This window comes from Pelmatolapia mariae, linkage group LG18 (genome assembly GCF_036321145.2).
Source record: "Pelmatolapia mariae isolate MD_Pm_ZW linkage group LG18, Pm_UMD_F_2, whole genome shotgun sequence".
Classification (NCBI taxonomy): Eukaryota; Metazoa; Chordata; class Actinopteri; order Cichliformes; family Cichlidae; genus Pelmatolapia; species Pelmatolapia mariae.
Window position 1 is genome coordinate 24,457,733 of NC_086243.1, and position 21,970 is coordinate 24,479,702.

Here is a 21,970-nt window from a genome sequence, read left to right on the forward strand (position 1 = left end):
TGGTTATGACTTCTAGTGTTATGGTTTCTGTTTTGTACTTCCAGCACTCAAGTTTTTCTCTGTTCTGTAAATTCTAGTTCTTAGGTTTAGCTCCAGTTTATTTTGAAGGTCTTGTTGCCACATTTCTATGTGTTTTGTTTACACTTCTCTGTTGTGTCATTATGGGTAATTGTGTCAGCTGTTTTCCCATGTGTGTTCACTTTCCCAATTACCCTCCAGTGTATTTAGGTCTCGTGTCCCTTACTGTTAGCTGTCTGGTCGTTTGCTTATGTTCTCTCCCATAGTCATAGCCAAAGTCAAAGGTCACATCTCAGTTTGAGTCAAGTCACTGTTCAGTTTTGTTCCTGTAATCAATCAGCAGCTAAATAAACGGTCCACTATTGGTTCGCATCTCAGCTCAGTTTCCCTCTGTGTCTGCGTTTGGATCCACACCTCTCTCTCTCTCTCTCCGCATGATTTGCCTCCACAAATCGTGACAGTTTGGAACCACATTTATCCCTTCAGGTTTGAACTGTGAAGCTATCTGACTTTGATAGATTAAAGTGCTTACAAATATTAAATAATATATAATATAAATATGTACATAACTTAATGCATTAATACATTCTGACATTCTAAAGCAGAGTAAATATGCAAAATCAATACAGTAACACAAGACTGGACAATGAGAGATGCACATCAATATCCATCAGCGAATGTGTGAGTACCTATAATGACCAGTCTTTCAATAGAGAGCAGTGCGTGGATGTGGGAACCAACATCTGCTGTTAGACATACTAGATCATCACCTTGTGATATGAATGATGCACCACTGTGTAAATTAAAATGAGCTACTAACCAGCTTAAAGATCTTGAAGAAGTCCAGATTAGCATACAGGACATCCTCTATCCTCTGGAGCCTTTGCTGGCTCAGGGCACACATAGCATTGCGGACCCCATGCAGTCCCATGCGAGTGGGGAAGATGAGGAAGCGCTCCAAGAGGGCCTGACTACATGCTATGTCTTTCAGCTGCAGGTCTGGGATTCCAAATGCAAACTGCAAAACAGCATAAAAATATTTGTATTCATATTCAGTAAGTTACTATAATGTATATAATGTCTTTTTAGACAAGTGCAATTGCCACAATCCAGGTAAAGCATGGTTTTAATTTTGATTCTCCGCAAAAATTCATCATTAACCTCTGCAAAAATCTTTCTAAAAAGATGTACCTGTTCAAGTCGTATGTGTGCATTGACAAGTTGATAAACTATAGACTCCGAGAGCTCAGCATCTCTTAACAGGAAGGCTGTGAGAACTTCATCATCCTTCAAAATATCATCCACCTTCAGCCCGCGACCTAAACAGAAAATCATGAACAGAGATAACGAAAGGTCAAAACCAGCAAAAAATAACTTTGACCCACTGTGCTGAGGAAATGATTCACAGCAGAACAGATTGACAGAGATTTTCAGGGAAAACGCAGTGAGGAAGGGTGTTTATGCACATTTCCCTGCCAAAAACTAAAGCTAATTTGTTAGGAAGAAATACTGAGAACACATTTTGGGTATGCCTTTGGGCCTAGTCATAAAAAACAGCATGTGACTCAGCACCATAATGTGCAAATTACCCAGGATTAAAAGGCCAAAGTGAAAAATAGTGAAGGGAAGTTTATAAACCACTATGGAGGAATTATTTTTGTGTAGATGTCATATATGTTTTAAAGCAAGTGGCAAAATCTACAATAAAAGATATTTTTAAAGCCCGCATCCATGCAGCACTGAAAATGTAAAACGTAATTTACAGAAATTGTACAAAAAATTTTTTTTTTATAGCTACTGTTTTCTGTTTATGTAAGGTTAAGAATTAATGTCTCTTAAAAGGAAAATTATTAGCACCTTTGGGTTCACATCTGTCCAGAAACCTTGTTCTCAATAGTAAAAAATTTTTTTCAGCTTATTAATAAAAACGTCTACTGGCCACTTTCCTCTTTTTTGACTTCACCTGAGACTGCAGACGGATTGTTGCGTAAAGTTTCCATGAAGTTTGAGAATGATGACATTTCATGCCAAAGCCTGCCAAGTTGCTGGACCTCCGTGTCATTGAGCAGAAGCTTCTGGATGTTGGTGTAGAATCGCGCCAATCTGGAATAACCCCCCCCCCAAAACACACAAAAAAAACATTTTTTATAAGGTTAAAAGTGGTTTTTACCAAGTTTAAAAGAGCTGAGTTATGCTTACACCGAGTTATTATAATTGGAAACAACGCCTGGGGACTCTCCTCGGGTTGGATATCTAAAGCAGGGATTGTTGACGTTGCAGAAGATGCCCTGAATCCAAGGGAGAATCCCTGTAGAGGGCAGCGCCTTGTTGGGGAAATGACCTAAAGAAACACAGACTACATTAGAGGCAATGTGAGAGGTTGTGATTTGATGTTAACAGAACTGTGAAAGGGTAAAGGCATACTATTTTTACAAGGAAAGAAAGGAATTTCAGCAAATACAATTTTGTCTTTTTCTTTTCTTTTCTTTTCTGTTCTAATTTGAAAACTTGATGCATAATTGGCGATTTCTTCCTACACTCATGTTGTTGGTACAGTGGATTGGCTTTCCTCAGCCACACCAAACCAATGAATAGCAACACTGGCCAGAAGATCTCCACCAGGAAGCGGATCTGGATAGACAGATGTGATACAGTCATACACCGTGAAGTATGAGAACAACAGAAACACAACCAAAACAATTGCCATAGGGTTTGAACATTAATATATATATATATATATATATATATATATATATATATATATATATATATATATATATATATATATATATATATATATATATATATATATATATATATATATATATAAATATGTGTGTGTTATATTGAACAGTGTTCTTAAACTTTCTTCAATCAAGTTTATATAAATAGTGTTACCTTCTGTCTCTTTCGAAGAGTCCAGTTTTTCCACAGTAACAGGCTGACTTGAGAGCCAGTCTTCATCGCTCTGCAGCTCAACCCCTGGAGGGGGTCATCAGACTTTAATAAACCTGCAGATAACATAACTCCATTAGTGATGACATTTACTACAGCTATTTCGAAGACATGAGACAAACTAGATCAAATTATTGGAGTTCAGAAAGACCCATATGTGGATCTAGCCCTAAGAGCACGCCTTGTCTTGGGCTGGAGTTTGTCTTGTGCTCATTTCATATCAGACTTATATTTGAACTAGTTTATGAGAGGTTTTACTACAACTGCAGATAATTAATTCACAAAACACACAGAACCCTGACAGGCTCCGCAAAACCACTGAACCTCTATTAATTAATGCAAAAGGACAAATTTTACCTGCAGTGGCAATGGGTGATGTTATTAACTACCATATGTGTTAACAGACACGGTTACAGGATGTATTTACATGGCCTTGTGCGTGTATACAAATAAAGCTTTATACTTGCGATTTGAACCTACTCTCATGCAGATGTATTCCAAAGGCAAATTAATTTTCAGGGAGATGTTAAGGGAAAAATACCAGTGACATATACAGGATATGTGCAGATGGTGCTTCAGAAAATCTCGTACATGAAGAGTAATTTGCTCAGTGCAACGTGTCCAACAGATTACCTCAGAGCGCATGAACACCTGTCTGGAAAACAGGGGAAGCTGTAAGACTAAAACAGGAGAGTAAAAGCTATCATTATGTATCTGACATCTCTGGATGTAATTTTGGGGGGTTTTGTGCTTGTTGCTCTCATCCTTGGGGAAAAAAAGCTGTATGTAAGTAAAGATGGGTGACAAATTCCCCCCCAGCATAAATCACTTTAAAAGGCACTGGTGTGCCATGTCCCACCAGAACAGCTTTAATGTACCTAGTCACCTGTTTCTACTGGTCAGAGTGAACACCATTCGTATAAAAGATATTCCCTCATTTGCTGTGGTGATGGTGGTGAAAACACCCTAACACACCGCTCCAATATCTCCCACAGGTGTACGAACTGGCTGAGCTTCCCCCAAGTATAACCAGTGGCCATGACACCCTTCAGTGAGTCTGGAGTCTTATTTTGTTTGTTTTTAAATTTGTCATTCACCTTTATGCAAGTTATAAAAATAGTCATTTTGGAATATGGGGGCAGTGCTGATACAGTTTGGGTCCACTCATCCCTTTAGAGAAAGGTCACAGCAAATCAATACCAAGTTGTTCTGAGTGAATCTAAAAGCCAAACAGTAATTAGCAGCCATATCTCCTTGTTACACGATCTTCCAAACAACTTAGTCAACAACAAGCTTAAACAAGTAAATTCAGATCCTTACCTGTTATGGAATGATAGAAAAGTAGAACGACATCTAGAGAAACAGGTTCACCGACAAGCTGAAGTATTGGGAAAAAATTAAGCAAGGTAAGAGATCCGTGTGCCTTCTAGCTGCCCACTCCCTCTCCTCTGCCTGCAGGTCAGCAGCACTCCTAATCTGATTGCTCTAATCTCCCAGCTCAACATGGGCAAGCAGAAAAAACACAACCGTCATCCATTTTGAGGCAGAATTAAGGGGATACCTACGGAAGAGGAAAGGAGGAATCCAGGTGGAGAGAAATTTCATCCTATACTGGAGATGTGTTTCATCACGTCGGCAACCAGTGTGCTTTTAGAAAGATAAAGGAGCAAGATTTACCTGCACAATCACTGCACGTCACTCTGGAAGAAAGCCTTTCAGCTAAGCACCTCCATAATAAATCAGTTTGGACTGAGTGACACAGGAGCTGATCAGACTCAGAGACAAGGGGGTTTGTTTCAGTTCTGAAATGACTCATTGTTTTGAGCAGCTCGACAAGGTGGAGTAGGTGACATGGGAAATTAGGTGAAGGGAATCTGAAATCTTGACAGTATCACATTAAAGCTACTGTGTAGAGATAAAAAAGAAGAAAAAAGTGAGTACCCTTATAAGTAAGAGGGAAAACTGAAACAGACACACACCAAATAAATATAGCATAAAGCAATAAATTAAAAACCTTTCAAATATAACCTTGATTCTCCAGGGCGCTGAACAGAAATCTACAAACAAAACAACAACAACAAAACTCAATCTCAAACAGAGTCATTTCAAATTTTTAATTTGCAGCAGGAACTGTTGCGTGTCATTCGTCTTCCGTATAGTCACAATAATGTGAATAAACACAACCTTTGTGACAGACATGGAATATGCATCAATGAATATAAAAATGTACAAAGATACATATGATTTACATGCTGAGAAAAGATGTACCAATCACAGGCTATGAACACATTAAAAGATGTAAATGTTGACTTCTTTATAAGTAAGAAACCTCATGCTTGAAGTACTTACATCTATTCCTAGTGGAATAAGAGTTAAACTAATTTTTAAAAATGAAAGGCAACCCCAGAATCTGAACCTGGATTATTAAGTGCAGTGTGTAAAATATATTTCTGTATAAATCAAATATTCAAGAAGAAATGTGATAGGCTTAAAGTTCGTTTCACACAGAAACTGATTTGTTGCCAGTTTCCTTTGTCATACATTTAATCAATTTATTTATTTAAAAATGTGGCAATAAACGATTGTGTTGGCATCAAAATTTTGAGCGCTTAAACCAGCTGCTGTTGACTTAGACATATGAAAGAATATATTAGCACTTTTATAACACTTTTATGGTTTATTTTCACAGGTCGACATTTCCTTCCATGCTCAGCTTGGTGATAAAAATCTTTTCCCCAGCATTCACTGTGGCAGAGATAAAGTAATATTTACAGATATCATATGAGTTTTTTTGTTTGTTTCTCTTTTTTTGGTGTCACACAAAATGAGCCTCTCTGTGTTCGAGCTCCTGCAGCCGCCGGGGTCGCAGTCTTTGGTAAACAGGCTTATTCTCACTAGGGCTAAGGTCGTCAGGGCTGCTAGGGGGAGGAGACTGAGGGGGTGACATGGGAGCAGAGGTTGAGACCCCGGAGTCTATGGCACTGTCAGTGGAGTCCTGAGTCTGGAGTGGCGTCTGTGTGGGGCTTTTAAGGACAGGGGACGGAGACGCCGCTTGAACAGGGCTGTTGGGGAAAGACGATGAGGTGGTGGTGGTGGTGGTAGCAGGTGATGTGGTAATGATGGTGATGTTGGTGGTGGGTGACAAAGTAATGGTAGTGGTGATGATGGTGGGGGTAGATGATAAGCTGGTGGTGGTGGCGGTAGTTAAAGTAGTATTCCAGTTTGGGAGTGTTGTAGCACGGCCGTTGTTGGAAACAGGGGGCTTGTAGAAAGTTCCAGAAGGAGGGTGCAGAGTCCTCGGTGCCCTGAGTGTTAGTGGAAGGTTTGGTGAGCTGCTAGACTCACGGAGTGAACTCTGAGTGTCATTTTCCCTTTTGGAGGTCCAAACAGACTTGAGTGACGATGTGTAAAGGTTACTGGAGAATACGGTGCTAACGCTACTCGTCGTTGGAACCCCAGACACAGTTGTTGGGGTTGCAACATTGCTAACAGGCCTCGTTGCCTTTACAGGCTGCACTCCAGAACTGGCAGATGGCAGGTTGGCCATTATCATAGCAGTCCTGGGTGTAACATCATAGTGCTTGTACTTCTTGTCCCACGTCCTCCTCTGAGTGTCAATAAAAGGAGTGATGTAGTAGGTACTAACCCTGGATGAGCCACTTTGCCGAGCCCTCTCTGGCTCTGGCATCTCCTGTATAGTTTCAGCAATGGTCTCCCGCTTAACAGAGCCTGAATCAACAACATCGCTGGTGTTTCGATTATTCCTCTCGCCGATTTGAGCTGGTGCGGGCAGGCGTTCCAGTGGCATACTGACTGGTCGAGACGCTTGTCTGGTGCGCTGGTGGCGCAGCTGTACCTTTGGTGCCATGGTGGTGACAGAGGAGACGATGGTGCTGGGACGACCAAACACTAAGGTTGATCTCTGAACATCTCCTCCACTAGAAGCCTGGACCCCGTTGACTCTGTCCAATGTCGAGACCTCTATTTTGTGTTTTCCTGGTCGGACCTCCTGCACCTCACCCATGACGTGAGATGATGGGATGACAGATGAGTATCTTTTGTAGATTTTGGTGCTCTGAAACGATATAAACAGATTACAATAAACTAAACTGTATCTACATGTAACAAAAACACCTGAAACCTAGAGGAGGGAGAACTGTTTGTTTACTGTTTTGTATAGATGAGTTGGGGTTTTTTTTTGTGCCATAGAGTAATTTCTATTAAAAAAATTAAAAATACTGAATCTTTTTGATTACATTAATATACTGTATTAAAGTTGATTGTATTAAGACTGAACTGTTGGGAAAGATAATTTTGCAAGCACATATGGCCTCTTTTCACTTGACTGGTTACACCCTAATCACAGCATAAACAAAATGACTCAAATTTGGTTTTATGATTGCTTTAATCCCTCCTCACCTCTTTGATGTCAATCAGGGAGGTTGAGTGTCTGCTAAGCTGTCGAATCTTCTCCTGCGGGGTAAGTCTGGGGGAGGCCTGGCCAGCGCTGCTTGTGTCAGAACTAGGTAGGAAAGATGCATCAAAGACTGTCTGAAAGTGTTTCACCAGCTGCTCCACCATCAGTGCCTGGTAGGGGTAATCCACCAGGGAGGACAGAGACACCTCTGCATCTGTATGCTGTGGCTTCACCAGTGTGGGGCCAAAGATGATGCCAAGGTTGCTCGCAGTCATCTTGTTCTCCTCGGCCTGCTCTGAGACTCTGTGGGAGTCAAAGAGTGATAACAGTTTTCATTTGAAAAAGACATCTTTCTAGGTATGGTTCAAGTATTACTGTATCTGTTTAATGAAACTACACTGAATCAAAATCAGACATAAAGCAACATTCTGTAGAGCAGCATCGGTCCCTTTATTGTTCTGGATAAAAAGATGTGATAATAGGTTTCAGCGAATCACCTTTAACACTGAGAATCTGAAACAACTACCAAAACTTCAAAAATCATCTACATGCCAATTACATGTTTCTGTCATGTCGTGGTCTAAAAGTCCTGCAAATCAAGTAAGAAAATCAACTAAGTTAAATTGAAGTATATATATATTCTATTTAGAGTTTTATTAATGGTGGTGTAAATTTAAAGTTGCGTGTAATGAGATCAACAGAGAACTAATTTTGTGTTAGTAAGCCTGCTACTTCCGCTATGCTACAGAGAAGTCTCTGCTTCCATTTCTGTTATGAGGAACTACGCATATTATTCTAATTATGAGGAACAGACTGAATTTACACTCTGAAATAACTCGGGGTTTTAGTTTTCAGCCTTTACCTGTGTAGATGTGCGATCAGGTAGCGCAGAGTCCTATAGTTGGCTGGGGGCAGCTGGCGGAAGAGATCTCTGATCTTAAAAATGACTCTGTTCAGCTGCATACTCGGCCCAGTCTTCTCTCTTGGCTGGTTGTTTTGAGCTTTATTATCAGCCTCTTCCACTATCACCCTCTGGCACTCTTTTGCCAAACCGATGACATCATTGTAGAATCGATAATGGATCAGTGGCTCTGGTAACTGAGTAAAACAACCAAAGTGTTTTGAGTTTCTTGCAGTGGAAAATATCAATATCCTATTAAAGTCATTTTACATGTACCCAAAAAACTAAATCCAAATGAAAGAAGCACAATAAAGTAAGGCTAAAATCTAAATGATCGACTTAACATTAACTTAACAATACTACACATCATAGCAGCCTTTAAACATAAACAACCTTTAACTTAAGTGGCATGCTAATTCTCAATAACCTCCCAACAAGTAAGAATTTCAGGCCCACCTGTCTAAGGTAGAGCTTGAGAACATTGCTGATGTCGTGAGGGGAGAGATCAGACAGCTCAACCAAGTCCTTCCCATTTTCAAACGCCTGACAGAGCTTCTCAACGCGGGATTTGGCACCATTCACACGATAAATGCCCTGTGAGATATACACAGACCAATGCATTTTTTAATGTAACTCATAATCACAGAAAATATTTGATACATAAGTCAATGGTATTGTATTTAAGGTCACACATGAACTTTTATAACTTTAACCTCCTAGGACCTGGTGTCCACATATGTGGACATCACATTTTGGGTTATTTAGACCAAAATACTCAATTTTGCTCTACAAGGGCCTGATATCCACTTACGAGGACATTATACTGCTACTGTTCTATCGAAATTTTAAACGAATATCCTCATATGTGGCTCTCATTTTTCTTAGAAACAGAAATTAGGTAAAAAAAAAAAAAAAAATCTGGTAATTCTTTTTTACATTCATTGGGTCCCAATCAGCCCAAATATCAAAGAGAAATTAAAAATGCATGCCGTGGAAGAGTTCGGGTCTTAGGAGGTTAAAACTACAACACAATAAGAGATGAGGTAGTAAATATAACCATCCCTGCATCACAGGGAAAAAAGACTTACTTTGATGTTAAGGGCTCGACTCTCAATCTCAGAAGTGCACTTCTTGATTATAAAGGGGATACCATCTGGACTGTTTTTTGCTGCTTGGGCAAAATCAATACCAAACAGTTGTAGCCTGCCTTGTAGCTTTTTATGACCACACTGGATGGCGAGTGTCTCCAAACACTTTTTATGGCAGGCCAAGGAGCACTGTAAAAGACAGATAGTAGGAGTCAAATGAAGCGACAGAATAATTAACTTGTGTCTTCCCTTGAAGAATTGCAAAATACACTGATCCTTTATAAACACTTAATACACAAGATAATTATCATGATGAGCATATTTACTGTACCTCTTCACACTCAGCTCCATGGAAAACGACCAGACTATCACATTCTCTGCATTTAGACGGGGCTCGAAGTTTTCTTAGCTTATGGGTTTGAGCAGCTTTGGACATCTGAGCATTTCGGAAAGGACCAGGAGAACTGGAGGTCTCTGTCACCATCTCTGCCAGACCTGAAAAACAGAACCGCTGATGAGGAAAGGAACTAACTCGACACGTGACATCATTCAGAGTTATTATTAGAAGGGAAGCTAGCATTTACTTCAAAACAAAAAAACAAAAAAACCCTAAAACTTAAGAGAAGTACACTATCTTTTAGTTAGCATAATTATTTTAAAATCTGCTGTTATGGTGGCGTTTTATAGTTAAATGGGCTTTCTAACCATGCACACTGAAAAATAGGTCAAATAGCTCATTGGCTGTTTAATTTCACAGTAAGAACACAATGACTGGATGAGGTCAACACAGATACAGGAAGTGTTAGCTGAAACTATCAGCCAAAACTAACATGACCTCTATCTGTGCAGCACCACTGGGTATAAAAACATTTGATCTAAGCAAAAACCACCACAGATTTGGACTAGCAGAACACCGCCATGTGTAATACATGATAAAGAATTGTGCAATGGTCGCTAACTATTTCTCCATCCCTTTCTAGACTTCTTTGTCACAAAAAGGTATACAATGATTACCTTTCTATCCTCCTGAGCAGAAAAGTACACAGAGAGCATACAGTGACAGGAACAAAACACACCCACAATTACAAACATATCTCACCATTGTCTGAGGGGGATGGTGGCTCTCTGTCATCCAGATCGTCAGCAGAAGACATGGTCCCAGTGGAAGGAGTTCTGGGCAAACGGCGCTTAAAGTCGCCTGAACAAATGTGTACCAAAATGCTCAGTTACTATATGAAAATGTAGTTTTACCACACAAGAGCAAAATCAGGGACACTAGATAAAAACATAAGCTATACCATGCACGAGTAGATTTACTGCTGAATATTTTACAAGATAAAGTGAACAGATCACAATAAAAGCCATATCTGTTCATCTTCTCAGATCACTTAGACTGTCTCCAACATGATAAAAGTTTTATTTTACTGTCTCGTATATTCATATTTTTATAACCAGATCCTCAAATACTCATTTCCCTGCCTAATGTGATAATTTTCAGTTACTACTGGTCAAACACTCACAAGACCTTTATAATGAATTTATGAGACGTTTTAAAATTTAAAGTCCTCTTACCTGGACTGGCAGTGGGGGAGTCCATGGACCTTGACTCACTGCTGCCTCCAGCACTTTCTGAGTCACTGCACATCCCACCCTGGCTCCCCTGACTACTTGAGCCCCATGCTCTCAGTGGGGCCTGGTTTCTTAGAGCTGCAAAAGCACACACAGACCCGCAGTCACACACAAACAGAATAACAACAGAAAATAAAGCTACATGGCAACCGCTCGTGAAGCGACATTTGTAGTGTCAGTTTTAGTTATTTTCAGAAACAAGTAGTTTACACAGATATTCCAGACTTATGGTGATTAAGCAACACACAACCCAAAGTGTTTTGACTCTAGTCAAGAGAACATTTCCATGACTCAGAACACAGGGTAAGTCCCTGAGAGGTTCATATAAAGACATTCAACCTCCAGCAACAGTGCCAATCATTTTTAGCTTGTTTCTAAAATTGTACAGTTTCTAAAATAGTACATAGCTATGTTGGATAAAGGTTTATTTTAAGACTCCCCATTATAGCACTAATGTGATACCAAGGGGGAATTTCTGTGAATTTGCTTGTACAGACACAGACAACGGCCATTCTTTTTGACCATTATACTTTCAAAGTGCATCAGCAACTTAAATAAACTTAACATGTGTTTGAATGTACCTTGTATGTCTGTGCTGCTGCTGGACCTGTGCTCACTGATCTTTGCAGGCCGATGTATGGTACTGTCCGTTTCCTCTCCGCTCAACACGTCACAAGAGGTGGTGGATGCCTGTGACAGGTTGCCGTGGGAGGAATGATAGCTGCCCACTGACCTTTTGCTGCCGAATCTGAGAAATAAAGTTGGTATTTAAGGCTTTCAATTAGAACTTCGATTATGACTAATTGTTTTTGTTGTTTTTTTTAAAAACGCTATTGCCCTATTCAGCATTATTATATTTCAGTGTGTATCTGTCGCATTTTGACAGGACTGCTGACTCAACTCCTACTTCACCTGGCACATAGGTTTTTTGCTTTTCTGGCTCAGAATAGAATTCCTTAGATATGTTTTTAATGCATTTAAATACAACATTTAAGCACACTTTTATCATGCGTATACAGTCTCAGCAATATTTAGTTAGTCCAACAACTGAAAAGAATTAAGAGATCTGGCAGGGTTTTTGTAATTGCACAGCTATAAATACATGTTGATAAAAGTCATACAATTTTTTTGTGTGTGTGTGCGTTATGTGTAATTATCAAGGCTTTTTTTCAGAAGTAACTTGTGCTCTGGTAAAAACTGAAAGACAACATTAAGGAACAGAAACTGAAATTAGGCCCAGCAGCAGACGGCTACGACACATAATGTCACGTTAAAAATGCCTTTAGAGAAATGGAAGCACAAACGTAGCTAAGTACTAAGTTCACGTTCCAGACAGACAGCTATTTTAGTCTGTAGCAACATCTGTAATTTACTAATAATATGTAATGTACCAGCATCATTAATTGTTCTATTAACTTAGTGTGTATTATTTTCTTTGTAATAATGAGCATTTATCTTATTCAGACAAACTACATAGAATGTTGGGACTCCTCCAAACCAGAGCCATACGCTCATGCTCGCAATCTTCCCTCCTGCATTCAGCCCGAGCCACAGATATTTCCTGAGGAAGGGCAAGGAATTCAACACGCATTCTGTCTCTCCTAGTTTCTTTCTCTCGCTCCAACTCTGACTCACTGTTAACCTTTGCTGAAAGAAGAACTGAGAAACTTCCAAAGGGGTGTGAGCGACAGCAAAAGGTACTTTCAAAATCAGCCGTCCAAAAATGAAGCTTCAGCTACAATGACCAAAAAATGCAACACAACTAATACAGTCTGTGTCAACTCAATTAAATCCAATGATCACATATTATGGCAACATGTACAACATTCTGCTGAATTATGGCAAATTTTAAACTGCAATAAAGTATCACAAAAAAGTGTAACAAGCAGGTCATTCTTAAAAGTACTTGTACAAAGCTAGGAATTTTTGATTTTAAAAATCATGTTATGCATAATCATTTCAAAGTCGTTTTTATTATAAGCTTCCCTCTTAGCTGACCAATAAATCATTAAAAAACTTACAAAATCATTTCTAGAATATGAGTGTGCATTCATAGTCCTTCATACCTTGTATTTTCGGAGGAGATGGAGTCGGAGTGAAGATGCTCTTTAGGGAGATTTTTGGACAGGTTACGCACAAACTCTGCATAGCATTCGCCCGGCTCATACAACTTGGCATTCTCACTCAGGGCCTGGTAGTGTGCAGGAAGTGACACGGTCTGTGTCTGCTGCATTTGAAACCAGTTCACTGTCACCTGAAACCAAAAAAACAAAAAGAAATTTAAACTGAATGAGTCAGCAAATGACACATAAAGAAAGAGAGCTCAAGCAACTGTAAACACTTTAAAAAAAAGCTATCCAAATCGACATGGCACTATGTGAAAAAGTAATTTTCCCTTTTTAAATCATAAATGAATTGTGATTAACCAGAATTTTTGCAAAGCTGAGTTTTTCAAAAGCCACACCCAGAGCTGATTACTGCCAGACTTACTAAATCCATAAATCACTTATTTAGAACCTGTGTTACAAAAAGAGATCATGCCACAATCTAAAGAAACTTAAATAACAGATGGTAAAAAAAGTCACTGGCATCTATCAGTCTATCATCAAATACACAGCCATTTCTAATAATTTGAGACTCATGAGAGCCATTATCAACAAACAGAGAAAAATTGGAACTGTGGTGAACTTTCCCAGTGAGTGGCTGGTCGACCAAAATTACTCGAAGAGTAATCAACAACCCATCCATGAGAGTTTCAATTCTGATCAAAAAGAACATAAAGGCTCATCTCACATTTGTCCAAAAGCATCTTGATGGTAATCAAGACTTTTGGGAAAATATTAAGTTGAAACAACAACATAAACCAATAGTCAAACATAGTGCTAGTATGGTGGTCTGGGGCTACTTTGCTGCTTCAGGACCTGGACATATTTCCATAACTGATAGAACCTTGAACTGTCTACCAGAAAATCCTGAAGGAGAATGTCCAGCCAAAACACTGCATCAAGTCCACCTCTGAATGGCTCAAAAAAGCCAAAGTGAAGGATTTGGAGTGGCCTAGCCAAAGACTTAAATCCAATTGAGATGCTTTGGCATGATATTAAACAGGCCATTCATACTCCAAAACCTTCCAATATGATTGAATTAAAAAAATTCTGCAACAATGAGTGAGCCAAAATTCCTCCAAGACGATGTGAAAGATTCATTGCCAGTTATCGCAAATGCTATTAGGTTTAGGGAGCAATTAGTTCTTCAAATAGGGCCAAGTAAGTTTGGATAGCAATTTTCTATTAATAAAAAAAAAAAAATTAAAAAAACGGCATTTTTTATTTACTGAGATGATCTTTGGGTCTAATACTAAAATCTGTTTGATGATCTGAAACATTTAACTGTGACAATTATGCAAACAGACAAATCAGGAAGGGGTCAAATACTTTTTCATGGCACTGTATAATGATTACGATCATACTTGGACTCATAGTCCAAATAAGAAAACAGCCAAACACTGACTAAACATATATAGAGCAAGCTTTTACTATTTGAGACCTTTCTGAAATTCGATTTGATTACCCAGTACTGTGGTCACAGTCCATATTTCAACCCTCTTCTAAAATGTATATAAAATAATCTTTTAATTCATAATTCTTTTTAACCCCAAACTAAAGAAGGGCAGTTATATAGTATTCAAGCTACTTCTATTTTCAGAGTTATTATGGAGAAACATTGTGAAATGAAATCACACAGAAAGAAACAGAACTCCAGCTTTTGTGAAGGTTTGTCAGTTAAACTGAAAGTGATAACATATTTAAGTTTTACAGTTTCATTTTGTGGTGGACATATAAGTTTTTTAAAAAAAACAGTGATTGTACAGTCTGAATTACTCTTTCAAAAATATAAACTGCTTCTCACAGCTTTTAGTGTGAGGTCACACTGGAAGATCATTTCTCGGATCTGAGTCAGGATAGTGCTCTTCGCATTAGCCAGATCCATTTTCCTGCTCCCTGCGTCAGCTATACAGTTCTCGTACTGGCCCTGGGCCTCCTCCGCCTACCCAAAACAATGGACAGAGAATAGCATAAGGACAGAGAAGAAATGCGCACAGAAAAATTACTGTCCATACCAAATAATGCCACAAAATATTGACACCAGTTATTTTTTCTGTTTTCATTTCTCCTGCCCACCTTTTGTAAAGCCTCCTCTTCTAGCTTTCTCTTCTTCTCCAGCTGTTTGTTCCCAGCATTAGACTGATCCTCCTGAGAGCGACTTGCTGCTGACTGGGCTTTTTGGTATTCCTCCCTCCTCTGGGTCTTCAGTGCCCGTGCCTTTCGCAAGGTTGCATCTGCCTCTTGCTGCCAAAGCCACACAGATCAGCCACAAAGACCATGTGATTAAAATGTGGCATATGTGTTCAAAAGTTATCATAAATTTAATCAGATACGTTTGGCGGACGATCAGCTTTGCATTTAAAAAGGCACACTGATGTTCGTTTGTTGCTATTGTCTAGAAAATTGGACATTTTTCTATAATAGAAACACTACCTTAGTCACTGATGACTAATCTCCTGGCAGGTTGATAACATTGCAAAATGCTCTGTGGAAAGCTCACCAGTCTGTAACACTACAGTGGAGCACTTCTGCTTAGCTAAGAGTAATTATCAAACAACATGTATCTACACAGTGATTCTGTAAATACCATTTTCTTCTGCTCCCTCTGCCACTGCTCCTTGATTTCTTTCCTCAGTTTATCCAGTTCATTTTTGCGAGCCACAAGAGGCTGAGAAGAAATGAAAGTCAACAATTACACTTCAGTATTACTTGTTAATAAAAACTAGGCAAAGAACACACAATTTATAAACTAATGTACTTTTACAGATTATTTTATGCAATGAAATAACCCAACAGATAGTTAGGGACAAGATAAAGTGGTGAAGGGCCATAATTTACTTCTCGTCACTCCTACCTGCATGAATTTATTGGTCTGAAGAGTCATGGAAGTTTGAATAAGCAGCTGGTTGTACTCCATGTCTTTCTTGAATGCAGAAACGTAGAGGTCACTGAATGGCATGTAGTCCTTCAACAAATAAAAAATATTTATACATGAGTCTTTGGGGTTACTGTATAAGACTTAACAACCAGCAAATATAATCAATATTGCTTTAAAGCGTGGCTACTCAGTTACCTTTTGACTGGCCAGTGTTTTTGCAGACTCAGCCATTTTGACGTAGCTTTTAGCATTCTCAATATCTGAAAAATTGAGAATTAGTTAAGACTGCTTAATAAGAAATGACTCAACAAAAATATATTTACATACAGTTCATAAATAGATAATACTTTATTAATCCTTAAGGAAATTCTGTATTAAGTATTAAAGCCTCTAGAACCCTAGTCAATTTGTAGCCCTCTACTGCCTTACTTTTTGTTAATGTAATTGTCCAATATATAATAAAGAATGGCCTATTCACAATAAGGCGTGGTAGAAATTATTTTTTGAATTACTTAAATGTACAAATAATTTTGAGCAAAACATTAAAATGATTTTAATCATTGAGAAGTCTAAATGGAAAGAGTTTTTCTTCTGAAATCTAGCTTTCCCCTGAGTGTGAGGAAGACAAATTTATGAAATATAACAGCGGAAACAGTTTTCCAAGAACTCCTCTAGCTTTGTCCATGGGTCAGTTATATACTTTACTGTTAACTCTATTTATCTGCCTTTTGCAGTGCAGATGCTGTGGACTTATACTGGCAGCATTTTCTTTCTGGAAAAAAAATCTAATATAATGTCCTAGGCCCTGTGCAGTAATCCATTGTTTCCAACCTAATATACTGTCAGTAGTCTCACCCGTGGCTAGCCGTTTTTCCATCCAGGCCAGAAGATCTTTGATGTACTTGGAGCAGGTCTTGGCATAGAGTAGGGCGGACTCAACTCCACTGTCATTCTTCAGCAGGGTCAAGTCAACTTCCTCCTCTCGTGGCCTCGGCACTTCTGAGCCTGTAAAGTCAACAGAAGAGAAATCCATATGAGTTTAGTAGTATGACCAAAATATCTCAATGCTGGATTGATGAAACTCACTTTTACTATCCAGCAGACGTGTGTGTGTGTGTGTGTGTGTGGGAGGTAAATGAAGGGGGAAGAAAAACAACAATGAGGTCAGCCGCATTGTCAGTGTAGGTGGATATGAAAGGACTAGGCATCTTTTAAAATAGTCTAAGAGCAGCGTTTTCTTTTTACAACCTTTTCTAGCTACCCGGATCTGATTCAACACAAATCCCATGTGTTTCCCATCCCACACAGAACTACTCTTTAACAGGCAAGGAATGTCAGATTTGTGGACGGAGAGGGAAAAATGAGGATGTAGTATGAAAAGGGCAGCAGAAATAACAGGGGTGGAAGCAGAGGTTTTAAGGCGGGTCTACCTCAGGAACTCAAGAGTCCAAACACTAAATCACTCTGCTAAAACACAGACTGACACTTCAGGCTGCTCTGACAGCAACAATTAAATGCTTGGTAAGGAAGCCATTAATAGCGCTTACATATCAGTGTGATGTTTTATTTTATATTCATTGCGCAGAGATAAATGATGAAACGTGAACAACACTTACCCACAAGCTCCCTTTTCTCTGAAACATATCCCTCGGGATCCACAGAGAGGTTGTCAGAAGACTGTGAAAAAGACATTTCAGATTATAAGGAGGGAACAGCAGACATACAATCAAAGTCAGACATCAGAGGCAGCTGGGTTTTCAACAGCCTAATTAAATACAGAAAGCAAGTCTTTGAGGCTTTTTTACTTGGGGGCGGGGTAAAATTGCTGCTTTAAGTGCACCCTTTTGAAAACTGTCACCTTCAAAACAAAGCTTTAGAAAAGATATATGGAAACTGTGCAAGCTGGGAAAAGGAAGATAGTGTCTCACCCTGCTTCTGTTTTTCTGGGGGATCCCCAACCCTGGGCTGCTGTCCACATCTCCCATAAGGAAGTCAGAAACTCTAAAGGTATATATAATTGTGTACATATATACATATATGTCAGAATCCAGTTTAAAAGAGAAGCATGTAAACGCCTGTGGTCAAAAATGCAATCTATTCAATAACAAAGCAACTCTGACAGATAGTATTTATACCAAAAACACAAAACAAAGCACAAACCTGCTATTCAAAACACATGACAGAGATAATTATAGCTTCACAAGACCAATAAGTTGCTGTCTTGAGCTCTAAAGTCAGCCCAACTTTCCTGACAACAACACAAAAAGTAATAAAATCCAGTATTGGTTAAAAAAAGTAAACAAGCATTGTACTCACACATTGCCGAATGTGAATGCCAAAGTGTCAATGGATGTGTGTATCTCGGCAAATATAGCTTTTTTATTCTCTGGGTTCACAGCTGTGGAGAAGTTAACAGCTGTGGAGAGTGATAGACAGGAACTCTGGTCAAACAAAATGGAATTACAAACCAGCTTTTGTATACACAATCAATCAACAATAGCACTGATACAACTGAATCTGTATGTGGCTAGATGACAAGTTCATAACCTCCAAAGCAAAAAACAAATGCCAAACAGATCAAATGAGTGACCTGTGAAAAAAATTCTAAAATTAGTATTAAAAAAGCAACAATGGCAAGCACATTTGTTCTTGTTTTACCCGTGTAAGCCTCTAAGATCATAGTTAGGCTTTTGCAGGAAGTGTTTACGCCTCTATAAGTTTAAGTGGTTTCAAGTAAGTGCTGACATTCTTGAGGATGTATAAAAAGTCAGTAACACAAGGTCAAGAGGTTTAACAGAAATGTTACAAGAACAGCTTAAAAACCATGTTAAGAGTAGAAGCAGCCAAACGCAATGACGTGCAGCCTGCATATCTCCCTACCCAATCAAAATGTCTTCCTGGAGCAGGTTCAAAAGTCTTCAGAGGTTAATATTCAAAGAATTTACAGAAACAATTGAAAAAATTCAAAGGTGTTAATATCCCTGGGGCCATCTTCCAACGCTGATCATTCACAAAAAATAATCAAAATACACACATACACACAATCACATTCCTTCCTTTGTGATCTGGTAACAGCAAAATGTCCTTTGACTCTAGAAATCCATCCAAGACTGAAAAATCTTCGATAAAATGTACACAGAACTTTCTTTCTCATAAAACACTTAACTCAGCAAGAACACGCTTGCAGAAAATAATCAGGACAGCTAAAGGCACAGTCAGTGAAATCTGACTGAGCTGAGTACTTCCTGTCTGCCCCACAACAGGAAACACTCACACAGCTTGAGTTCTGTGACATGTAGCGATATATTCAACACTTACCTTTTCTCTCTGCCGCCTCAATTGTCTAACAACTGGGACCAAAAATCTCTAAACAGATCTCGTTTCGAGAACACTTTCTATATTTTGTGCTTTCATTTTCTCATCGTGAGTAATCTCCATCCATGCCAGTTGTAAAAGCATAAACTCCCAGTCCCAGCTTATGAAGAAGCACAGAAAAGTCACGGCATCCTGGCTTGAAGAGGCAACCCCACTTTCCAGGGAGACACTCGAGGACACCAAAAGGAGAGGAGGTGTGGTGCGAACCTCCCTGCCGTGCACCTCACTGGCCCTGAATGCTAGCGTACAACTCAGCGCGGAGTTCTTCCTCAGGACATCCTGTGGGTCCTTTAACAATGATTCCAGAGCTCAGCCCCCCTTGTCATGACTGAAATATGGAAACTGCATCATTCAAGTGCAGGGCCCATTGTTTTCTCATGGTTTAGCTGTAAGTGGGAACATTAGCTCAAGAAAAAGTATGCTAAAGTTGGTGTATCATTCTGACTTTAGATGTCTCAAAGTTTCTATTGGAAGCACATCACCAACGTTACTTGAATGTAATTGGCTCTATTACTAGGTAAAACTAAAACAACAACTGTGTTTAAATCCAAAAAACCAGAATCCATTATCAGTAAATAACACACTTTCCTAAAATCAATTTAATCATTCTACAATAAGGAGCACAGGGACATAAGATCGCCTTTGTCACGAACACACAAGACTGACTCCTTTAAACAAACACGCTCTTTCAGCTGTAAGCATATTTATAGACAAAGGGGAGCAGAAAGCGAGGAAAGAATTTCAATAAGCTGAGGAAGTCAACACTTTTATTGCAATGCCCTGCAGTTTTCAGTAGTGGGAGGGGAAAAGGAACACATAGACGAAATGTGACCAGGAAAGACCGCTTGACTTGGTTTGTTCTGAGCCAATGAAAGTCTGTGAAAAAGATTTTTATCTTTGTGACGACACACAAAGATACAGACAGCAACGTTGGTCTCTGGCTAAAAGTTGAACTGGAGCACAACATGTTTCTGACATTGTCAAGTTTATTACATTTTCGACACAGCGTCAAATTAAGAAAAACAATAGTAAGAGCATGAGCAGATCATATCACACATGAAACAGGTTAGACAACCATGTGTTTGAAGAAGAAAGGAGGAATTTTTTTTTCCAGTGAATTTTGGCAGCTGTCCCAGTGCTCCAGGTGCCATGACCAAGCTTCAAAGAGGAACATGGGCGAAGAGATGACACGGTCTGAAGACAGTGAGGCACACAAGGCCTGTTATCATCCAGACCTTTGACTCTTCATCTGATGTCTAACTGATTCATCCCTCTTTCAACCTCTCCTTTTCGATCCTCTGGCTAGCGGCCTGTGTCAGTATTGTGTTACCTACTGGCCATTAGGGACAGTCCATCCAGGGAGAGTGTTGACATAAGGCACCCCCTTGTGGACAGGCAAACTCCAAACTCCAAACTCAACTACATATGAACACACTGGCTTTAATGTAACACTTTATAGCAGCGCTTTACACATAAGGATCAACACCACACTGTCATGTACAGAATGACACAAGCCTGACATCAGACAGAAGTGTTGATTTCATTTTCATTTTCAATCTTACACTACATGCCCTCTAAATGGTTTCCACATGTCAGCATGCTGGTTTTGCCAGGGTTTTCAGAGAGAAGTGGAGCAATGTAGTTCCCCATGGGCCTCCATCTCTTGTTAAGCAGCCAAAGCAGGTGGGTCACAAATAAATAATTAAATAAATAAGTGGACACTTGCAATTTAAAAAATAACTGTGTCACAGCACGTAGCTTTTAAACCACATTAATCTCAGCAGTGGCATTAACTGGAGAACTGTTAGTCCAACCACAACTGAGCAATTCCTTTTCTAAAGAAAGAAACTGTTGTCTCCAAGTACCAAATGACTCTATGAACTTGGTTAAGGTCTCGATTCAGGCGTACTCTTGTCCAGTTTTAGTTTTACTGAATACTTAAAAATAGTTAAGGTTTTTAAAATTCAAAAATCCATCCATTCTCTTCCGCTTGTCTTTATCAGGGTCGCAGGAAGGCTGGATCCAATCCCAGCTACCACAGGGGGAGCCAGGACTTGAAAAATATTTTGAGAAATATTTTTCTAACTAGGGATCCACCCAACTTAGCTCATATCAGGGTATGGATATGAATTTCACTAGTGCTTACTTTCTCTTCACTTCAGTTCTACTTCATCTTTCTTTTTGAAAATTTCTGATATTTAAAATATAGCTAAAACTGTGTAACTGACAGCACATATTCTAAAATTTAAAATTACATTAACAAAGTCATTTAATGTTTTAATCAATCTGATATGTATAATTTACTCTCTAACTGAGATAAAAAAAATAAATTTTTTGCAGCTCTTTAGATTTTCAGATACATTCTGTTTTGTCATACATGTTTCACAAGAATCTTTGTGCTGTATAAATATGTCTAAACTAAGCTGGTGTAATTCTTTGTCCCTATGACTGATGCCATTCAGTAAAGATCAGTCTTCATAGTGCCTATAATTTCTTTGGCTAATCTGTATATTTAGTTTCCTTTTTGCATTCTCATCATTGTCAAAGCAACACTCAGGCTACAAACAGGCATTCTTGAGTGTTTTTAAGGATTAGGTCACAACA

The 21,970-nt window shown here is 39.0% G+C and overlaps 2 protein-coding genes across 4 annotated transcripts in view; both read right to left on the reverse strand.

Moving 5' to 3' along the window:
- LOC134616588 (retinal-specific phospholipid-transporting ATPase ABCA4-like) overlaps nt 1-4,557 on the reverse strand; it is a 49,356-nt gene extending 44,799 nt beyond the window's left edge. Inside the window, exons 1-8 of one of the 2 annotated variants that reach the window (XM_063461470.1) lie at nt 4,539-4,557; nt 4,294-4,351; nt 2,917-3,029; nt 2,556-2,649; nt 2,218-2,359; nt 1,982-2,121; nt 1,210-1,337; nt 839-1,036 (exon numbers count right to left, since the gene is read on the reverse strand). In XM_063461470.1, the coding sequence (XP_063317540.1) occupies nt 839-1,036; nt 1,210-1,337; nt 1,982-2,121; nt 2,218-2,359; nt 2,556-2,649; nt 2,917-2,982 (768 nt within the window). In that variant the 5' untranslated portion in view covers nt 2,983-3,029; nt 4,294-4,351; nt 4,539-4,557. Of the gene's footprint in view, nt 1-838; nt 1,037-1,209; nt 1,338-1,981; nt 2,122-2,217; nt 2,360-2,555; nt 2,650-2,916; nt 3,030-4,293; nt 4,431-4,538 lie in introns of those variants that run through there. The other variant, XM_063461471.1, reaches the window with a different exon arrangement.
- Nucleotides 4,558-5,079: 522 nt separating this feature from the next.
- LOC134617215 (rho GTPase-activating protein 29-like) overlaps nt 5,080-21,970 on the reverse strand; it is a 33,063-nt gene continuing 16,172 nt past the window's right edge. The window contains exons 1-20 of one of the 2 annotated variants that reach the window (XM_063462419.1): nt 19,310-19,587; nt 18,308-18,407; nt 17,920-17,992; nt 17,608-17,668; nt 16,847-16,996; nt 16,187-16,251; nt 15,968-16,078; nt 15,701-15,781; nt 15,190-15,357; nt 14,918-15,055; nt 13,075-13,262; nt 11,590-11,756; nt 10,952-11,086; nt 10,479-10,577; nt 9,711-9,874; nt 9,380-9,568; nt 8,748-8,885; nt 8,253-8,488; nt 7,393-7,693; nt 5,080-7,048 (exon numbers count right to left, since the gene is read on the reverse strand). In XM_063462419.1, the coding sequence (XP_063318489.1) occupies nt 5,789-7,048; nt 7,393-7,693; nt 8,253-8,488; nt 8,748-8,885; nt 9,380-9,568; nt 9,711-9,874; nt 10,479-10,577; nt 10,952-11,086; nt 11,590-11,756; nt 13,075-13,262; nt 14,918-15,055; nt 15,190-15,357; nt 15,701-15,781; nt 15,968-16,078; nt 16,187-16,251; nt 16,847-16,996; nt 17,608-17,668; nt 17,920-17,976 (3,708 nt within the window). In that variant the 5' untranslated portion in view covers nt 17,977-17,992; nt 18,308-18,407; nt 19,310-19,587 and the 3' untranslated portion in view covers nt 5,080-5,788. Of the gene's footprint in view, nt 7,049-7,392; nt 7,694-8,252; nt 8,489-8,747; nt 8,886-9,379; nt 9,569-9,710; nt 9,875-10,478; nt 10,578-10,951; nt 11,087-11,589; nt 11,757-13,074; nt 13,263-14,917; nt 15,056-15,189; nt 15,358-15,700; nt 15,782-15,967; nt 16,079-16,186; nt 16,252-16,846; nt 16,997-17,607; nt 17,669-17,919; nt 17,993-18,307; nt 18,408-19,309; nt 19,588-21,970 lie in introns of those variants that run through there. The other variant, XM_063462418.1, reaches the window with a different exon arrangement.